The sequence below is a fragment of the Poromitra crassiceps genome (genome assembly GCF_964638095.1).
Source record: "Poromitra crassiceps genome assembly, chromosome: 1".
Lineage (NCBI taxonomy): Eukaryota > Metazoa > Chordata > Actinopteri > Beryciformes > Melamphaidae > Poromitra > Poromitra crassiceps.
Window position 1 is genome coordinate 72,110,218 of NC_139623.1, and position 18,436 is coordinate 72,128,653.

The 18,436-nt window shown below is 43.3% G+C and overlaps 1 protein-coding gene across 1 annotated transcript in view; it reads right to left on the bottom strand.

Moving 5' to 3' along the window:
- LOC310783271 (max-binding protein MNT-like) overlaps positions 1-18,436 on the bottom strand; it is a 54,077-nt gene that overhangs the window by 34,428 nt on the left and 1,213 nt on the right. Inside the window, 4 exon segments of the mRNA XM_083644091.1 lie at positions 8,640-8,751; positions 9,157-9,198; positions 10,430-10,539; positions 10,542-11,005. Of these exon segments, the coding sequence (XP_083500217.1) occupies positions 8,640-8,751; positions 9,157-9,198; positions 10,430-10,539; positions 10,542-11,005 (728 nt within the window).

Genomic DNA, 18,436 nt, shown 5'->3' on the forward strand with positions numbered 1-18,436 from the left:
TCCTGCCACTGACTCCTCACAGCTCACAGTCTAATATAACTCCTGCCACTGACTCCTCACAGCTCAGTCTAATATAACTCCTGCTACTGACTCCTCACAGCTCACAGTCTAATATAACTCCTGCCACTGACTCCTCACAGCTCAGTCTAATATAACTCCTGCTACTGACTCCTCACAGTCTAATATAACTCCTGCCACTGACTCCTCACAGCTCACAGTCTAATATAACTCCTGCTACTGACTCCTCACAGTCTAATATAACTCCTGCTACTGACTCCTCACAGTCTAATATAACTCCTGCCACTGACTCCTCACAGCTCACAGTCTAATATAACTCCTGCTACTGACTCCTCACAGTCTAATATAACTCCTGCTACTGACTCCTCACAGCTCAGTCTAATATAACTCCTGCTACTGACTCCTCAGTCTAATATAACTCCTGCTACTGACTCCTCACAGTCTAATATAACTCCTGCCACTGACTCCTCACAGCTCAGTCTAATATAACTCCTGCTACTGACTCCTCACAGTCTAATATAACTCCTGCTACTGACTCCTCAGTCTAATATAACTCCTGCCACTGACTCCTCACAGCTCACAGTCTAATATAACTCCTGCTACTGACTCCTCAGTCTAATATAACTCCTGCCACTGACTCCTCACAGTCTAATATAACTCCTGCCACTGACTCCTCACAGCTCACAGTCTAATATAACTCCTGCTACTGACTCCTCACAGCAGAGATGGGCACTTGAGACTTGGTGACTTGGACTCGAGTCGACTCGAGTCCCTGTTTTGATGACTTGTGACTTGACTTGACAAAAACATAAATGACTTGAGACTTACTTGGACTTGGAAGTTAAAGACTCGAGACTTGACTTGACTTGAGAGGTGATGACTTGGATGACTTGTTTGTGTTTGTCTGTTTAAATAATGAAATCATAACGTAACAGTTATTGTCCAAGTTTCTCTGTCTGTCCGGTATGCGTCAGTCAGTGCATGGTGAGTGCAAGCTGGAACGGCATTAGGAGGAGATGGAGAGAGGAGCTTGACAGACAGCCAGTCATCCAATCACCACAATCCCATAAGGAGGATCATGACTGAGTCATCCAATGACAATTGTCAACCAGTCATGCTCCTCCTTATAGCATTGTCGTGATTGGATGACTGGCCGTCAATCAATCATCTCACTGGATTGCACACAGCTGCAATATTCTTCAAACAGGCAGAAGGGACAGGGGCGGAATCTAACAACGTTTGATGTTGTAGTCTGGCTGTCAGTGTTTCACTGTTTAACACGTTCACTGCCAACAACGAGTTGAGTCGTCAAACAGAATCCAACCGTTCACTGCCAACGACGAGTTGAGTCGTCAAAAAATAAAAATAAAATTTTTGACGGTGCTACGTGGATCAATGCCCCCCGCGTCTCCTATGGAGATATTGGAAGTATTGAATGTGTATAATCTATTTTACCGACCAGCTAGGTGGCGACGGTCCTCTCCCGACAGAGAGAAAGTCAACCAAAAGCAGCCGCCTCCCGCGGCTGCTTCCTCCATTCTCAAGGAAATGGCTTGGCGATTTTACAGTCAGAAACGAACGAGCCTCATTCTCATACTGTAGGCGGGGACGCTTTCGCGCTGCTGCGGTGGGGGGTTCCAGAAATGGACTGGGTGGGCAGCATAAAGCCTAGAGTCGCACGGGGCTTCATCGGGGCTCTCAAACCCAAGAGACGAGTGAGCCCTATCCACACTCCCTGCCAGGGAGGGAGGCTGCTCAAACTCGCTGCCAGGGAGGGAGGCTGCTCAAACTCGCAGCAGCAGCAGCAGCAGCAGCAGAGCACTCGCTTGTGACAAACGCAGGCTGAAAGCCACTAGACACGCCCACGGAGGGAGGAGTTGAAGGAGAGGGCGTTCGGAACTATATTGTTTGGATGTCTGATCTCTCACTGATGCCAAAAATAAATGGTTAAAGTGACTGTTCTGCCTGTTTGATTGAATTTCACAAAACTGCGATTATCTCAGCTTTCACTCTCAGACGCTAAAACCATGCTGTACTCAACGGCTAATATCTACATAACTACTAACTCTACAAACTAACTCTTTTAGACAGAGAAAGCACACATTCTATTAGTACTTTTGTGAACTTTGTGTTGACAAACTCCAAGCAGAAAAGAATCCTCGGCTCTTGTAAAATGAGCCAGAATCCTCAAAAAACGGCTTGGCAAAAGCTACCTACAGCAAAAAAAAAACGGCTGGCAGTCAATGTGTTAATAGTGATTGAGAGGAAATATTTATTAAATACTTTTGGCCAGCGGTGGGCCAGCGCAGGCTTGTAGAGACTATCAGTTCGATCTGTAGACTGCGAGCACGCCAAGAGATCTTAAAATATTATGCACAAGCTTGCGCAACACGGTCTCCAAAGTTCCCAATCATCCTACAATTCGTTCTAGTTGTGAGATGTATATATACCCCCCCTAAAAATGTGCTTTAGACTTAGGGTGTTAATTCATATAGTACATTTTTTTATTTTTATTTTGGCCAACATTGAAATATTACAACTTGTGGTAAAAAAATTGGTAAAAATCAATATTACTATCTACCACTTATTTAGCTTCATTTAGTTGCTTCCTTGTCAACCACAATGCATCATGGGACATTATGCAAATGTATGTGTCAGCCCTGGATTGGAGGGGGGAGAGGAACATGTTGTCAGCTGAGTGTGTGTGTGTGTGCGTGTGTGCGTGTGTGTGTGTGTGTGTCAACAATGCTTTTCTGCACTGGCATATACAGTATATTATGCTAGGTTTCCAGCCTTGTTTATATTAATATGTTTTGATTGAGAAGAGGTAAATACTCTAAGTCAGGGGTGTCGGACTCATATTAGGTTGAGGGCCGGATTTGTTCAACTGAGACCTCATGAGGGCCGGATTTTTTTTTTTTACTAAAATCAATTCAACTCATTTACCCATTTACTTCACAAAATAAATACTGCTCTTTCCATTTCTCTTGAAACCAGGGCCGGTTCCAGAACAAGATGACTAGGGGTGCATCCTAGATAGGAAGGGGTGCAGATGCCCGGCATCAAAATAAAATTTGACATGTTATTTTACTAAAAATAATGCATTTGACCATCATTTCAAGTAGAATGATACCACCCAAGCAAGAATATTTCAAGTGTTTCAAGTGCTTTACTGAAATATTTGGACCATATAATGATAATACAATTATCTCAACCTTAAAAGGTTACATATAGGTGCCAAAAAGCCATAAAATCACATCAAAGAACAAAGAAAAACAACAACTATAATTCAAGTTTAAACAGTAAGTGTGCAGCTGTAGCATTTATAAAAAAAAAAAAAATTACTTTTCAACTGAGCATGCAGACAATTAAAATAAGGGTGCAATGCATGCTTTTGCACCCCCGTAGAACCGGGCCTGCTTGAAACTGCCTGCATTCCGTGTCAACCTTTCTCTTTTTCGACAGCATCTTGTTGATTCCTTTGTTTTTTTGTAGGTAGCCGAATGCGCGATTCAATTCCAGCGTGGCATCATGGCGACTTTGTTTACACCTGATGACCTACTGACATACTTCCTTGTAGTGCAGGTTAATTAACTTATGAATGAACTCTTAGCTTGCTTATTAGCCACACGTAGTTCATGATAATGGGGTGCGAATTTAATAATAATAAAAAAAAAAAAAAAAAAAAAAAAAAAAATATTCCAAAACATCTCGCGGGCCGGATGAAACCTTCCCGCGGCGGGCCGTATCTCTGACATCCCTGCTCTAAGTTTAAGCTATTTGTTTTTGTTTGATTACATTGTAGTATGTCAGCCTGTCACTAATTCACTGTTTGAAACTGACGTGGCAGATTTTTTACTGAGAAGCAGTTCAGAAATAAATAAGCGTTTATAAAGTTATTTGACTTTTGTTTGATTACATTTATTTCACTGAATATCAATGATTAGAACACAAATTAAATTCGTCATACTTTTTGAATGGGTTAGATACTGTAAATTGGCCAATAATATCACCACTATTAGACAGGTATTAATACCATGTCTTTTTTCTTTATAAAGAAAGGTAAGACTGCAGTATTTGGGCGTGGGGAAAAAAAGTGACTTGACTTGGGACTTGACTTGCCTTAACTAAGGACTCGACTTGACTTGACTTGACAAAACCTGTGACTTGACTTGACTTGACTTGCCCAAAACAAAATGACTTGGGACTTGCTTGAGACTTGGACCAAATGACTTGGGACTTACTTGAGACTTGGACCGAAGTGACTTGGTCCCATGTCTGCCTCACAGTCTAATATAACTCCTGCTACTGACTCCTCACAGTCTAATATAACTCCTGCCACTGACTCCTCACAGCTCAGTCTAATATAACTCCTGCTACTGACTCCTCACAGTCTAATATAACTCCTGGCACTGACTCCTCACAGCTCAGTCTAATATAACTCCTGCTACTGACTCCTCACAGTCTAATATAACTCCTGCTACTGACTCCTCACAGCTCACAGTCTAATATAACTCCTGCCACTGACTCCTCACAGTCTTCTAATATAACTCCTGCCACTGACTCCTCACAGTCTAATATAACTCCTGCTACTGACTCCTCACAGCTCACAGTCTAATATAACTCCTGCTACTGACTCCTCACAGTCTAATATAACTCCTGCCACTGACTCCTCACAGCTCAGTCTAATATAACTCCTGCTACTGACTCCTCACAGTCTAATATAACTCCTGCCACTGACTCCTCACAGTCTAATATAACTCCTGCCACTGACTCCTCACAGTCTAATATAACTCCTGCTACTGACTCCTCACAGCTCACAGTCTAATATAACTCCTGCTACTGACTCCTCACAGTCTAATATAACTCCTGCTACTGACTCCTCACAGTCTAATATAACTCCTGCTACTGACTCCTCACAGTCTAATATAACTCCTGCTACTGACTCCTCACAGTCTAATATAACTCCTGCCACTGACTCCTCACAGTCTAATATAACTCCTGCTACTGACTCCTCACAGTCTAATATAACTCCTGCTACTGACTCCTCACAGTCTAATATAACTCCTGCCACTGACTCCTCACAGCTCACAGTCTAATATAACTCCTGCTACTGACTCCTCACAGTCTAATCTAACTCCTGCCAATGACTCCTCACAGCGTGAGCCATGCAATTTAAAATCCTGCAGCTTCAAACAGGGACCACTCCCATCTACCTCCAGGCTACCGTTCATTTCCATCAGAGTTCCTCGCTCATCCACCTCTGTAGACTGAAATGTGACCTCTTTAGGGCCTGTGTCCACCTAGCATCTTTTCATCAGGTCCAGCGTGTTTTTTCAGTTGTTTCCAATGGGGGGAGAGCGTATGCGGGCGCACACGGACGTCTAGAGAAAGTGCGCTGCGCTGCGCCCAGCGTCTATTTTCAGAGCTCTCCAGCGTTTTGTGTGCCCGACTCCCAGCGCTTCCAGCTGAAAATAATTTAACTTTTCAGAAAGACGTCAAGACGTGTGGACGGGCGGCTCTAGCTCAGGAGGTAGAGCGGGTTGTCCACTAATCGCTTTGGATCAAAGAGGTCGGTGGTTCGATTCCCGCCTCCTCCAGTCTGCATGTCTAAGTGTCCTTGGGCAAGATACTGAACCCCAAATTGCTCCCGATGGTGTGTAGGCACCCTGCGGTGTATGAATGGGTGAATGTAGACTACCTACTGATTGTAAAGCGCTTTGGATAAAAGCGCTATATAAATGCAGGCCATTTACCATTTACCATTTACGTGTCAGGTGCTCCTTTTCTGGCAACTAAGCATGGAGAAACTATTGCAACAGAGACAGAAAGGCTCAATTGTGCGAGCAGATTGGCTAGACACTTAATATTTCTGGTGAGTGTTGTGCTTACTGCTTTTAATAACGTAGCCTACCTGTGTTGTTAGCTTGCTAGCTGTCAGCTATCAAGCTACTACCGCACTACTACCGCACTAACGTTAGTTTCAGACTGCTTCCTTGTATATTGTGCGCTGGGATCAGCGCTCCCAGCGTTTAACAGTCGGAAAAAGATGCTAGGTGGACACAGGCCCTTTGGCTATACAACCCACACACCACTGCTCCCTATCTGCAATATTACTCCCACCTCTACTTACCTTGACTACCCACTTTTTCTATCTCTGCAAAGAGTTCACCCTTTATCCTTTTTTAGTTGCTTTAGTTCTTGGTAATGCTGGTACTCCCTATCCACCTTATTTTTGGCGGCCATTTTTGCCTGATCTGCTGATGGGTGCTTCTTCCGGTGTCATCCTCCCAGCCTTGTTGCTGACAGCTTGACACCCGTCTGGGCGAACGGAGCAAATCACTAATCAGGTCCAGCTTGGCAAAAATCTCGTCGATAAATATCCCTTTAAGAGCGCAGTGCATTCATGGGTAATCGCCTGCTGTGGCCAATATTAACCATTTCGAGTAACACTGTTTCCATACGGATCACCGGCGTTAGTTTGTTGTTTATAACGTGGCTATATTCATAACGTTTTCTATCTCGGATACGTTATTTCGAATCGCACATAGGTTACGCCAAACCCCACATAGGTTACGTCTCGAATCCCACATAAGTTACGCTAAAACGCACATACTTTACGCCCCGAATCGCACATAGGTTACGCTAAAACCACCACCGCAAAGCGTGTGGGTTTCAGGACGAAACAGACTCGAGCCACTAACGTCATCTTAAGAGCACAATATTCCTGGGATGCAAGTTTAACTAAACAGTTACATGTCCTCTGCATTCTACATAAAATTAAGATATTACGGGTTGTTTTATTTTGTATGTTACATACTTATTGACCAAGTTATGTTCAATTCAGCCAGGGTACAAGAGACTGAGTGTAGGCAGCCATCTTTTCAAATCAAGTAGAATACATTAGGAAATGGCAAGCTGCAGCAATAGTCACGTTAAACCGGACCTTGTACGCACAATTATTTTTTACAGTGGGGCATTCAAAAATAAGGTGGATAGGCCCTTTTCACAACAACTGTTTTGAGGTGGTAAAGCAGGTGTAACCAATAACATTAAGAAGGGCCCTAAATGGAATTGAACCATCATTAATGGTATTGGTTACACCTGCTTTACCACCTCAAAACAGTTGCTGTGAAATGGGTCTATTAGTCAGCTACGTGAAAGGATGGTGTTGCACAACATTTCCACAGAATAAGAGCTAATGGGCCGTTCCATTTAAACTGGGAAAGGGGAATGTGACAGTTCAAAGGTCATGAGCTCTTGACCTGTGCTCCGATTTTCTCTGCCGAACTCAGAGGAGCCTCAGCAGCTCCGACCTCAAAAATCCAAGATGGCTGCTCCGCGCATCAACAGTAGTTAAAATCGTAGTAAATACTGTTTATTAGCACTTCTGTCTTTTTTTGTGTCTCATTAAATCAGCTGTACACACAGCACTGTCTAACTTCTATCTGTGTGGACATGTTGCTGCAGTGTTTGTATGCGCAAAATACCACCAAATGCGTTGTCAACTGTTATTGCTAATGGCTAGCCTGTCTAGAGCTAACCCTGGCTGGTTTCCCGACTGTTTAAATGGAACGTCGACAACTCAGGCATGACGTCACTCAACCATGAAATCCTTCGCTCCAAGTTTAAATGGAATGCACATAAATAAATAAATAAATAAATAAATAAATAAATAAATAAATAAATAAATAAATAAATAAATAAATAAATAAATAAATAAATAAATAAATAAATAAATAAATGTTCTCAAGAAAGGTTCTTCCAAAACAAATACTCGTAAACACACTTCTTGATTTAGGATTGAAATGTTCAAAAGAGACTAGCCAGCAATTTCTTTATGCTCAACAACATAGCATGATTGCTGGTTGCAGAACTCATCAATGAGAGGCCAGAGAAAGATGAAAACAGGACCTAGTACATCCTAACATGGTGTGTTGGACTTAAAGCAGCTACGAGCAAGATTTTCGATTGTTATTAAACAGTCTAAATTTAATATCGATGCATCACATCTTACCTCTAATAGTAGACGAGACCAACGCAGAGTAGTCTCACTTGAACCCGAGTGAATCGGCCAGTGTTAGTCTGTCTGTGGCCGGGGCAGATCAGGAAGTGAAATGAAACGGTTTGCAGCAGCCACTTCGGCCATAACCACAAAATAACTTCCAAAAAACCTGTTAGAATATAACGAGAGATGTTTGCGAGAGTAGCAAGCCCCTGCATGGCGTGTTCCTTGTTTATGGTCTGTTGCTAGGCAGAGCGAAACGGCGGAAGGCAGGCAGCTGCCGTAAACCGTTTCGTTTCACTTCCGGGTTTATCCGGCCCGCCGGTAGACAGATAGAGAGAGAGCCTGGTGACGCGAGGTTAGTAGACAGACACAGACTCTATAATCATCAAGAGAGCAATCTCCGATTCACACGGCTTTTGTCTCAGCTACTATTATAGGTAAGATGTGATGCATCAATATTGTAATTATACTGTTTAATAACCATCGAAAATCTTGCTCGTAGCTGCTTTAACAATATTGTAAAAGGCTAATACTGTGAGTGGACACCTGGTGGTCAGGTCAGGCAGAGAAGAGTCAGATCAGGGAAAGCGGAGAGAAAGTTTGGGGACTCTACCTGTATGTAACGCAAGGCGCTGCGGAGAACGCTCAGGTTGGAGGTTTTCTTTTCATCAACGTTTGGAACATTCTTCTTCAGCAGCTCAAAACACTCTTTCAAATGTGCTCGCCTGAAGGGCCGAGAGGCAGAGATAAGAGAAGAGGCACACTTTATGTCAGCGTGGATAAGCTTCTTAGTGGCTAATTGGTGCCTTGGAAAAGATTCATGATTAAGAATTTGCATGAGAGGCTATCCATGATCATATCGCTGTGAAAACCTCGTAACTCCAATGTTGGTGACTTTCATGTTTTCACTTCACTTGAAGGATTGCATGGTTCTCCGTGGGTTGAGAAAATTCTGTGACCCGTGGGCTTATAAAACCCTCTCAAACCCCCCCCACTGGATAAACCTAGAAATATACGTGGTGGTCAAGCCAAAACAAGCCAGTTTTTCTTCCTGAAAAGTTGACATTATGGAGATGCGAGGTTTTGACCCGACAGCAACGATTTCACAAAGTTCACAAATTGTGACCAACCTGTTCTTCTCCAGTTTGTTGTGCACCTCTCTGGTCCCCGCTCTGAAAATACAGAAAATAAATGATCAGATACAAAACACACATGCACGCGCGGAATTGACAACATGACAAACATAAAACATTCATACTGCAGGTCAGGAATTGTTCCCATGCTGTCCTAGTGCTGACTGCACACACAGGGGGGCGGGCGGACACACACACACACACACACACACACACACACACACACACACACACACACACACACACACACACACACACACACACACACACACACACACACACACACACACACACACACACACACACACACACACACACACACACACACACACACACACACACACACACACACACGGTGGATGACGTGGCCCTAAAATGATATCAGGGTATTTCTGCGATAACGGTACTCTTGAAGACATGAAAAAATTCTGAAAATATTGTATTATTAATTTCAACAACATACAATTGCAACAAAATAAATGTTAGTTTGTTAGTTTTCCATGTCAGAATAAACACATTTTATTTGAATAATAGACTCTGGGACAGCCCTACCGTTTTTCCCGGCTTCCCAGCGCGCCTCTCCTGCCACCGTCACTTCCTTTTCACGGTAGGGCTCTCCCAGAGTCTATTTTTCAAATCAAAATAGACTCCGGGTTCCCAGATTCGAATAAACGTAACAGTTTGCATTCAAATATTATTTCAAATATGAGCGTGGGTTGTTGTAGCCTGGGTAAACCCAGCCTTCAAAGTGACGTCACAGGTTATGCCTGTAGCGTAGGTTTGGGTCTTGGTGACTGATAGCACATAGAGGTCACGTGGAGGCTGAGTTTACCCAGGCTAGAGGTCACGTGGAGGCTGGGTTTACCCAGGCTAGAGGTCACGTGGAGGCTGGGTTTACCCAGGCTAGAGGTCACGTGGAGGCTGAGTTTACCCAGGCTAGAGGTCACGTGGAGGCTGGGTTTACCCAGGCTAGAGGTCACGTGGAGGCTGAGTTTACCCAGGCTAGAGGTCACGTGGAGGCGGGGTTTACCCAGGCTAGGTTTGTTTTATAACCAAACCACTTCCACACTACTGAAGTCACTCCCCTTTTTAGAATTAACTCCTCTAATGGTGTGACGTCATTACATCAGGTCAGAATATTGCCATTATCACGATATCACAATATATATATCACAATATATATTTTTGACGATATGAATATGAATTGTAACGATATATCGATAACGATACGGCACACCTGTAACACACACACACACACACACACACTGACCCTCCAGGTCGTCTCTTCCCATCCATCCCCCTCATGTCCTCCGCGGTCACGCCGTTGGGCCGCGGCTGAGATGTGGGCGGAGAATGCTGAGGGACCAATGCATGCTGGGAACCAGAGAGCCAGTAGTGCTAATGGAGGTCGTGTATGGAATGTGAACCTGAGGCTGTGATTGGCTGGGCGTTCCACCAATCTGCTGCGGACTGGCCTCTAACTTGATGTGGGGGGCGCACAGCAGGAGTGGAGGGGAGGAAGCGGCCTGGCCCGGCGGGGAGCCGTTGAGTGCCGCCGCCGCCACAATTGGCGTCGCGAGGAGGGGGAGGGGCACGAGCGAGGGCGTCGCCGTGACAACCGGAACCATGGGGATGACAGCGATGGGGACTTGAGGAGGTGGGAGTGAGGGGGGGGGCGGAGGAGGAGGTGCTGGGGAGGGGTGCGGCTGTTGACAGCGAGCGTCATCCCCCCAGGTGACGACGTGGTTGTTGGCTCTGATTGGCTGGGTCGACGAGGTCACAACCGCCACGCGTCTCGACTCCGCTTCCCTGGTGAGGAGCTCCTTCTCTTTGCGCTGCTCCTCCTCTGTGGCAGGGCAGGGAGAGAGAGGAATATGGAGGAGTTGGGCCAAAGCCCGAAGGAAAAAGACGGGATAACGAAAGGGAAGACAGAAGAACGGAGGATGTGGTGGGTGGATGTAAGGGGAGAGGAGACAAAAGAACAAACAGGAAAGCAATGGTTAGGAATGTGACTATCTGTCGTCGTTTCGCTGTAAATCACAACAGAAATATTGGAACTGAATATTTCCTGTGGTTAGCCCACGTGCGCAAATGTAAAACGCAGACAGAAGACACAAAATGTCTATGAAGGGGTTTAATTTCATAATGTTATACATCCACTGTGGAAGTGTCATTACCTGAAGTTCCTCAATCAACATGAAATAGAGTCCACTCTGCTTAACTGTTCTTTTGTCACCCAGGAGACTTAAGTTTCCTTCTGGCCTTCATGAAGGACCATCATTTGTTTGACATGTACCAATCACTCTGTGAAGAGTGTGTGGGACTTTTTTCAGATGGTGAATATCTCATTTTTGAAACACCACACACACACACACACACACACGCACACACACACACACACAGAGTGACATCATCGTGGAAGCAGACAGCGTGGAGGGAGATGTGACCACAGAAAATGTGTCTGCAATGTGCTCCTTCACTGCAGAGAACACCCCTCCGTCTGCCCTCTGATTGGACTGTTCCAGCATTCAGCGTGCCTTCACCCCTCTGTCTGCCCTCTGAGTGGACTGTTCCAGCATTCAGCGTGCCTTCACCCCTCTGTCTGCCCTCTGATTGGACTGTTCCAGCATTCAGCGTGCCTTCACCCCTCCGTCTGCCCTCTGATTGGACTGTTCCAGCATTCAGCGTGCCTTCACCCCTCCGTCTGCCCTCTGATTGGACTGTTCCAGCATTCAGCGTGCTCTCACCCCTGGGTGATGACGGCAGGACAGTCTGCTGAATGGGAGTGGCCGGTTCTCAAGGAGCCACTAAGCTGAGCGGACGGCATTACACTCACACAACATGACAAACATAAAACATTCATACTGCAGGTCAGGAATTGTTCCCATGCTGTCCTAGTGCTGACTGCACACACAGGCGGGCGGGCGGACACACACACACACACACACACACACACACACACACACACACACACACACACACACACACACACACACACACACACACACACACACACACACACTAAAGAATATGAGTGAGTTATTACACAGACAGCACAGGTTCACCACTCAAACTAAATCTAAAGGACCCTCAGTTACTATGGATACAACATTAGAGATAGGGGGTGGGGGAAAAAATCGATACACCATAGTATCGCGATATTTTGCCTGACGATGTTTTGTGTATTTTATGCTCCCATTTTTTGGTTTATTGTTGTTTACTGTTGTATTTTATTGCTGTATTTTTATGCTATGTTGTAATATGCTGTAAGTCGCTTTGGACAAAAGCGTCTGCTAAATGAAATAAAGTAAAGTAAAGTAAAGTACGATATTGTATCGATATTTGATTTTTTTTTTTTTTTTTGCAGGCCATGCTATGCCAGGCCACCAGATATCTGCCCGAAGCGCCTGATGTTGCAGTCCGCGCCTGCAGTGGCGTATTGAGTCCAGAGAAGCTTAATAATGTAGCCTACGTGTGGGGCAAAAACAAAACAAAACAAAAAAACACTGCATGTTTTACTTCCGGTGAGGTCAAGGAAAAGGTAGGAAAAGGAGTTAGACAATATATCGAAATATCACAATATTCAATATATCGCAATATTCAATATATCGCAATATCGGCGATATCGCAATACTATCGTATCGTGACTCAAGTATCGTTTTAGTATCGTATCGTGGGCAATGGGCATCTGGTGATTCCCACCCCTAATTAGAGACAGAAGATCCCCACACGACGCCGACACACAGCCCAGGCGTTATCATTACAAAACACATCTAACACAACATCCCTGTAAGGTTGTAACATTTTAAATGAATACAAAACTCATTTGAATCAGTATCAACACCAGCAACAGGGCTTTCTCTTAATGAAAAAAATCTAACATACTACTGATTTTTACCTCCCTATCATTGGTGGGTATCTGTTGCCTCAAGCTCAAAGTGTTCTGGTAGGCTGATAACTTAGAGCAGGGGTAATCTGCTGTGTTCTGATAGGCTGATGACTTAGAGCAGGGCTAATCTGCTGAGTACGCTAAGTGCAAAGTTTTCAATGAGTTTTATTGGGCCTAGATTATGGAGAAGTGCAGTGTCGGAATTTAGCCATGGGGCAAAGGGCAAAAATGCCCCCAAGAAATCTCAGAATGCCCCTAAAAAGCATGATCCAGGGGCAAAAATAGCCCCCAATATTTTTGACAATTTTATTTTCATTAAATTCATATAATTTCCATCTCCAACACACGCTCAGCACCTGCAAGCTGGTTGCCAGACGATGAACACACTCACACAAACAGCGCTGTAGTTCACACTATGCTTTAGCAACTTTATGCACTAATTAGTACCCCCCCCCCCCCGGTATCGAAAACGGTATCGACTTGAGTATCAATATTTTCCTGGGTATGGTATCAAAGATAGAAATCCTACTATTGTGACAACCTGCCTGCGTTCCACATTAAGTAACAATTTCTTTTTCTGGAGAAGATGGCACACCCTTATTGACATAAGTTCTGCTTTTCATCCAAGGCAATGGCGGGTTCACCTAGGAGCAGGACTGCAACATCATCCTGACCGGACTGTCCTGCTAAATATTGTGATCACAACACGAATATCACGAATAACAAATCATGATCATTAGTTTCCATTTGAGTAAGAACATTATTTGCTACACTTTTGGTAACTCTGGGGGCTTTCAGCATCATTGGATCCCTGTATTTTAATTGAGGAAGTTAATGTAATTATAAAGAAGTAGGGGTGTCAGGATACACTCAGTTCACGATACGATACGATAAACAATATTGGGTTCACGATAACGATACGATATTTTAACAATATTTTTTTGTGATCGATTTGTAAATTGAGGGGCCATCCTCTACGCTAATTTGAGTAATTTCACCATTTTCATCCTCCGTGTCTGTAACGTCCCTCGTCTGTTCAAACAAAGCAATGAAAAGGAGAGCGAGCATGCAATCAGATGCAGATCAGTGCCACCATGTTCAGCTTCTTTTTCTTGCGATATAAGATTTCATCTCAACGATACATATTGTCACGTTTTGATATCGCGATATATTGTGGGACGATATATTGTGACATCCCTATAAACAAGTCATGCTTGCACAACGCTCACTCACTAGGACTTCAAATCGTATTGCTCAACTATTCTGCTGCTCGCCCCTTTTAGGCGGTGGGCCAAGGCCGTTTTTCGTGTGGTTGATTGATCCTCATCAAAAGTTTACACAAGATTTTATGTATGATGCCTAATAATTCTATAAAGTCTAAAACTGTTTGTTGACAGCTCTGGTTTGAACGGATATTTTCATAAATGTATATTTTAAATGTCACTCTACTCAGGCAAATCGCGGGATAGCTGTAGTTGATGGACTAATCAGATCGTAGTATTTAATACCTCAACCAATCGCACGTAACCGCACGCGGCTTAAAGGACCCCGATCTACCCCTCTGCCTCTGCCTGAAATGTAAACAGAGAGCTCGCCTACGGATCCATGTGTGATTTCCAGGTAAGAATAAACCAATAAACGCACAATGTTGAGAATTTAACGTTACATGTTATTCACAGGTATGTGCCACACACTATATATTATCTCAGAAACTAGCATAATTGTGTTTGTTACGATAAAGACATTTGATAAATGAATGGATTTTCCTCGTAGGCTGCAGATCAGTAGGTTACTATAGGTTAGCGAGGTAACGTTAACGTTAGCTAGATTACGGTAGCATTAACGATCTAATAAATTCTAGCCGTAAACATTTCAGAAGCTAGCCAACGTTAGCCATGTGTAACATACAGTAACTACGTTTTCTATTGTTAGAGCTTCCACGAAGAGACGACATTGCCTCTGACGATGACTACACTCCTGTGATGGTGGTCAGGTGATGGGGAACAGGACAACTAGCTGTGTCTATCACGGACCCAAGCCTCGATCTCGGCAGATGCCCACAGATCTGGAGAGAGATGTGCTGCAACAACTGTACTGTTGTGTCTCCATGCTACTTCCAGGCTGCTACACATCATTTAGTGTGATGCTTACATTTTGCTCATCGTATGAGATGAACATCCGGGCTGTTGTTGATGTTCAACAAAACCCAGGGGAACTGGGGAAGACAACAATTTCGATATGCAGCCTGTAGACAATTTGTTGCGGCAGGCAGGGTTCCTAGGCAGGTCTGGAAAAGTATTAAAACGGAATTTGATCATTTCCAGGTCTTGAATACTTTTGGAATTTGGTGATAGAAATCTGGAAAAGTATGGAAAATATTGTGGTTCGTGTCCAATACACACATAATTCTAGTTTTTATGTTGTTGTAGCCACTTTGAGTCCACCGTTTTTGTTGATGTGAAGAATAATGTTCAGATAGAGGGATGCTATTTACTATCCAGCTGCCGTCACTGTCGGCATGCTATCAAATACCTGGGAAAATATGTAATTTAAAAATGGAAAGCATGTAGGAACCCTGCCAATCTCACATATTCTGATATTTGTGGCTGTGAAGAACAGTCTTCATCTATTCACCTTATCCTTTGCCCATATCAGGACGCTTCTGCATGACGTCATTCTTTAATCGTCTTTCCGTTTTAGACGCGGAAGTAGATTACTCCCACCTTTATCATTTTTAGACTTGCCAAAAAGCTGTTTTCAAGCAAAAAAACAAACTGTTATAAAGTTTTAATATTTTTTCGGATGTGAACGTAACATTCCAAATATGTGACCAGTTTATCAGAATAACATCTATTTGGAATTTTTTAACGAGCAGCGAGGAGCGCACTGGCTGTGTGACCGGTCGGACTAACGCTAGCTAGTAGGCTATCTGTCAACCCCTACTGTACTGGCAGTGAGAAATCACTGTCGACGTGCTTTTGTAACTAACATTAAATGCCGACCGCGTACAGCCATCGGCTCCTCGCAGCAGTAACGCTTTGAACATGTAACTGAAGTTGGCCGCAGTGTAGCTGCTGAATGTTGCCAAACTTCATTCATAGTTTAGAGTTTATCGATGTTTACCGGCCGGCTAACGCTGAACCAGAAGAACAAATACAATTGCGTCTTACACGGAAGAGAAAAAATGGGCGTGGCAACATAAGGTGAATACAGTGATATAACCTAGTTATCAGGGAACTGCATAAATTATATTGAATACCAGACAAAACCTTCAATAAATGGGGACATTTATATATTTGTGCCTTTACCATCACAGCATAAACACAATGCATAACCCCTCCTAATGTGATTTCAGAAAATCGAGGTAATTATGCATGAAAGATTACATTTCAGAACATGTGGTATAGCATCTTATTTTATGCCAAAATAACAGGACAGAAATGTGAGAGACTCTTGAAAGAACAATCGATGAACTTGTCATACTAAACAATTTTGCAACAGTAACATTTACAATGCCAGGTGAGACTGCATAATGGATTTTGCATAAATCTGAGTGTGGAAAGATAATGTGGCCTGCACAGCTGGGTTAGTGTTCGTGACAGCATTTCATTGAAAAATGTTATAGTGTTTCAGAGGTATGCTGTTACAAACTGGAAAATTTCCATTTGAAAAAGTAAGATTATTAAATACTAATTAATTAGGCTATATTTCATGTGCTACATTTCAAGATGATGACGTATCTGCTGACTAACAGCTCATGGGTGGTCACAGTTTGACAAAACAAGTTGCTCAGGCTCTGGAGATCTGGGATGTAGGATCCCCAGTAGTCCTTCTCAATGCTCTCCAATCCACACATCCTACAGGAGAACATAACACTGTTATTCTTTGTGCAATTCTTTTAAAATCAATGCTAAAACATTTTAGGGTAAAATATTGACATGAGTAACTGGTGATCGGCAGATGATGTAAACTTCTGTAATAAATGTGATCTCTTCTACTTCAACCTCTGTCTAGTCTGGTCAGTTTATAGAGTAAGTGAAGATAATACACATTATCACACACACATTATACTGTAACAGTCTGGGGTTTTATCTCACGATGACGTCGTCGTCATGACCCGGAAGAGCTCCTGCAAGAAATTAGCACTGCAACTAAATGCTTGTGAAAATTTATGAAAATGGCTGGTAGATTTGCGACACAAAATAATTATTTACTATAGTAGATTTCAGATAAAATAATGACTTACTATAAAAAGTTGACGTTAATTTCCCGCCCTGCTGACGTCCAACATGCTAACGTTAGCCTAACACCAGCAAGAGACAACTTGTGTGATGACAATTAATTTAGCCATTTGCCAATATTGACTGCATCATCAAGATGTAGCAAAATAATAAGTATTACTACTAAACGAATATTAATTCTATTCGCTATATGAAATATTATCTATGTATAAAACAGACTTACCTGAGAGCTTAGAGCTTCAGTCGTTGTGTTCCATATGGTTTGTTCACTTCCTTAATACGTCCTCTTTGCCTGAATATCATTGGCTGATTCACGTCATGTGACGCTAGAACGAGCATTTGATTGTTTTTTGTCATAGTACTGCTTTTGCCTGATCAGTGTATGAAACGTAAATTAAGTTTTCATTCACCTCCGTTCGAGTTGAGGCTGCCAACAAACGGAATCGTGTGTTCAGAAGAAATGTATTTAGTTCATATGAAAAAAGCATCTAAACTTAAGATGAAGATCGATCATTTCAAGAACTAAAGCAGATAGAAGCCTTCGGGCCCACCACCTATTTCATAGGCGTGCAGTGCAAGACGGAACATGTAACTTTCCCTTTTAGTGAGAATTTGTGAGGATTACGGGTGGTTTTCCTCTTCTTGGAGTACAGTCCTCAACAACTAATCACTGCAAAACACCCGGAACCACGGCAGTTAACTAGTATGAGTTGTACCAAACAAACGTTAATATCTCAAAAACTATACATGACATCGCTTATATTTTGACATTCTGAGTGAGAGCAGAAGTAGCACAAGAGTTTGATGTATAATATATGCATGTCGTGTTAAAGTTGTGTGAACTGTCGCAGTTTTTAAAATGTACACCGCACAGCCGGGGCTAGATTGAGCACTCAAGGCATCGCTCCATAGGGTCCCATTGCCGTTTCCATCCGGAAACGCGGTTTGTTTACCAAAATGCTGCTCGGCTGATCCCTCTCGTATACATGCACACTATTCAGCCATGCTCCACATTGCAACTGCACGCAAACGTAAATTACATAACTTCTGCATTCTGAGGCAGAGGGAGAGAGAAAGAGAGGGGGGCAGGGGGGGAGGTTGCCCTACTTACACCCCTGTGTATGTGTGTGTGTGTGTCCTGCCACTG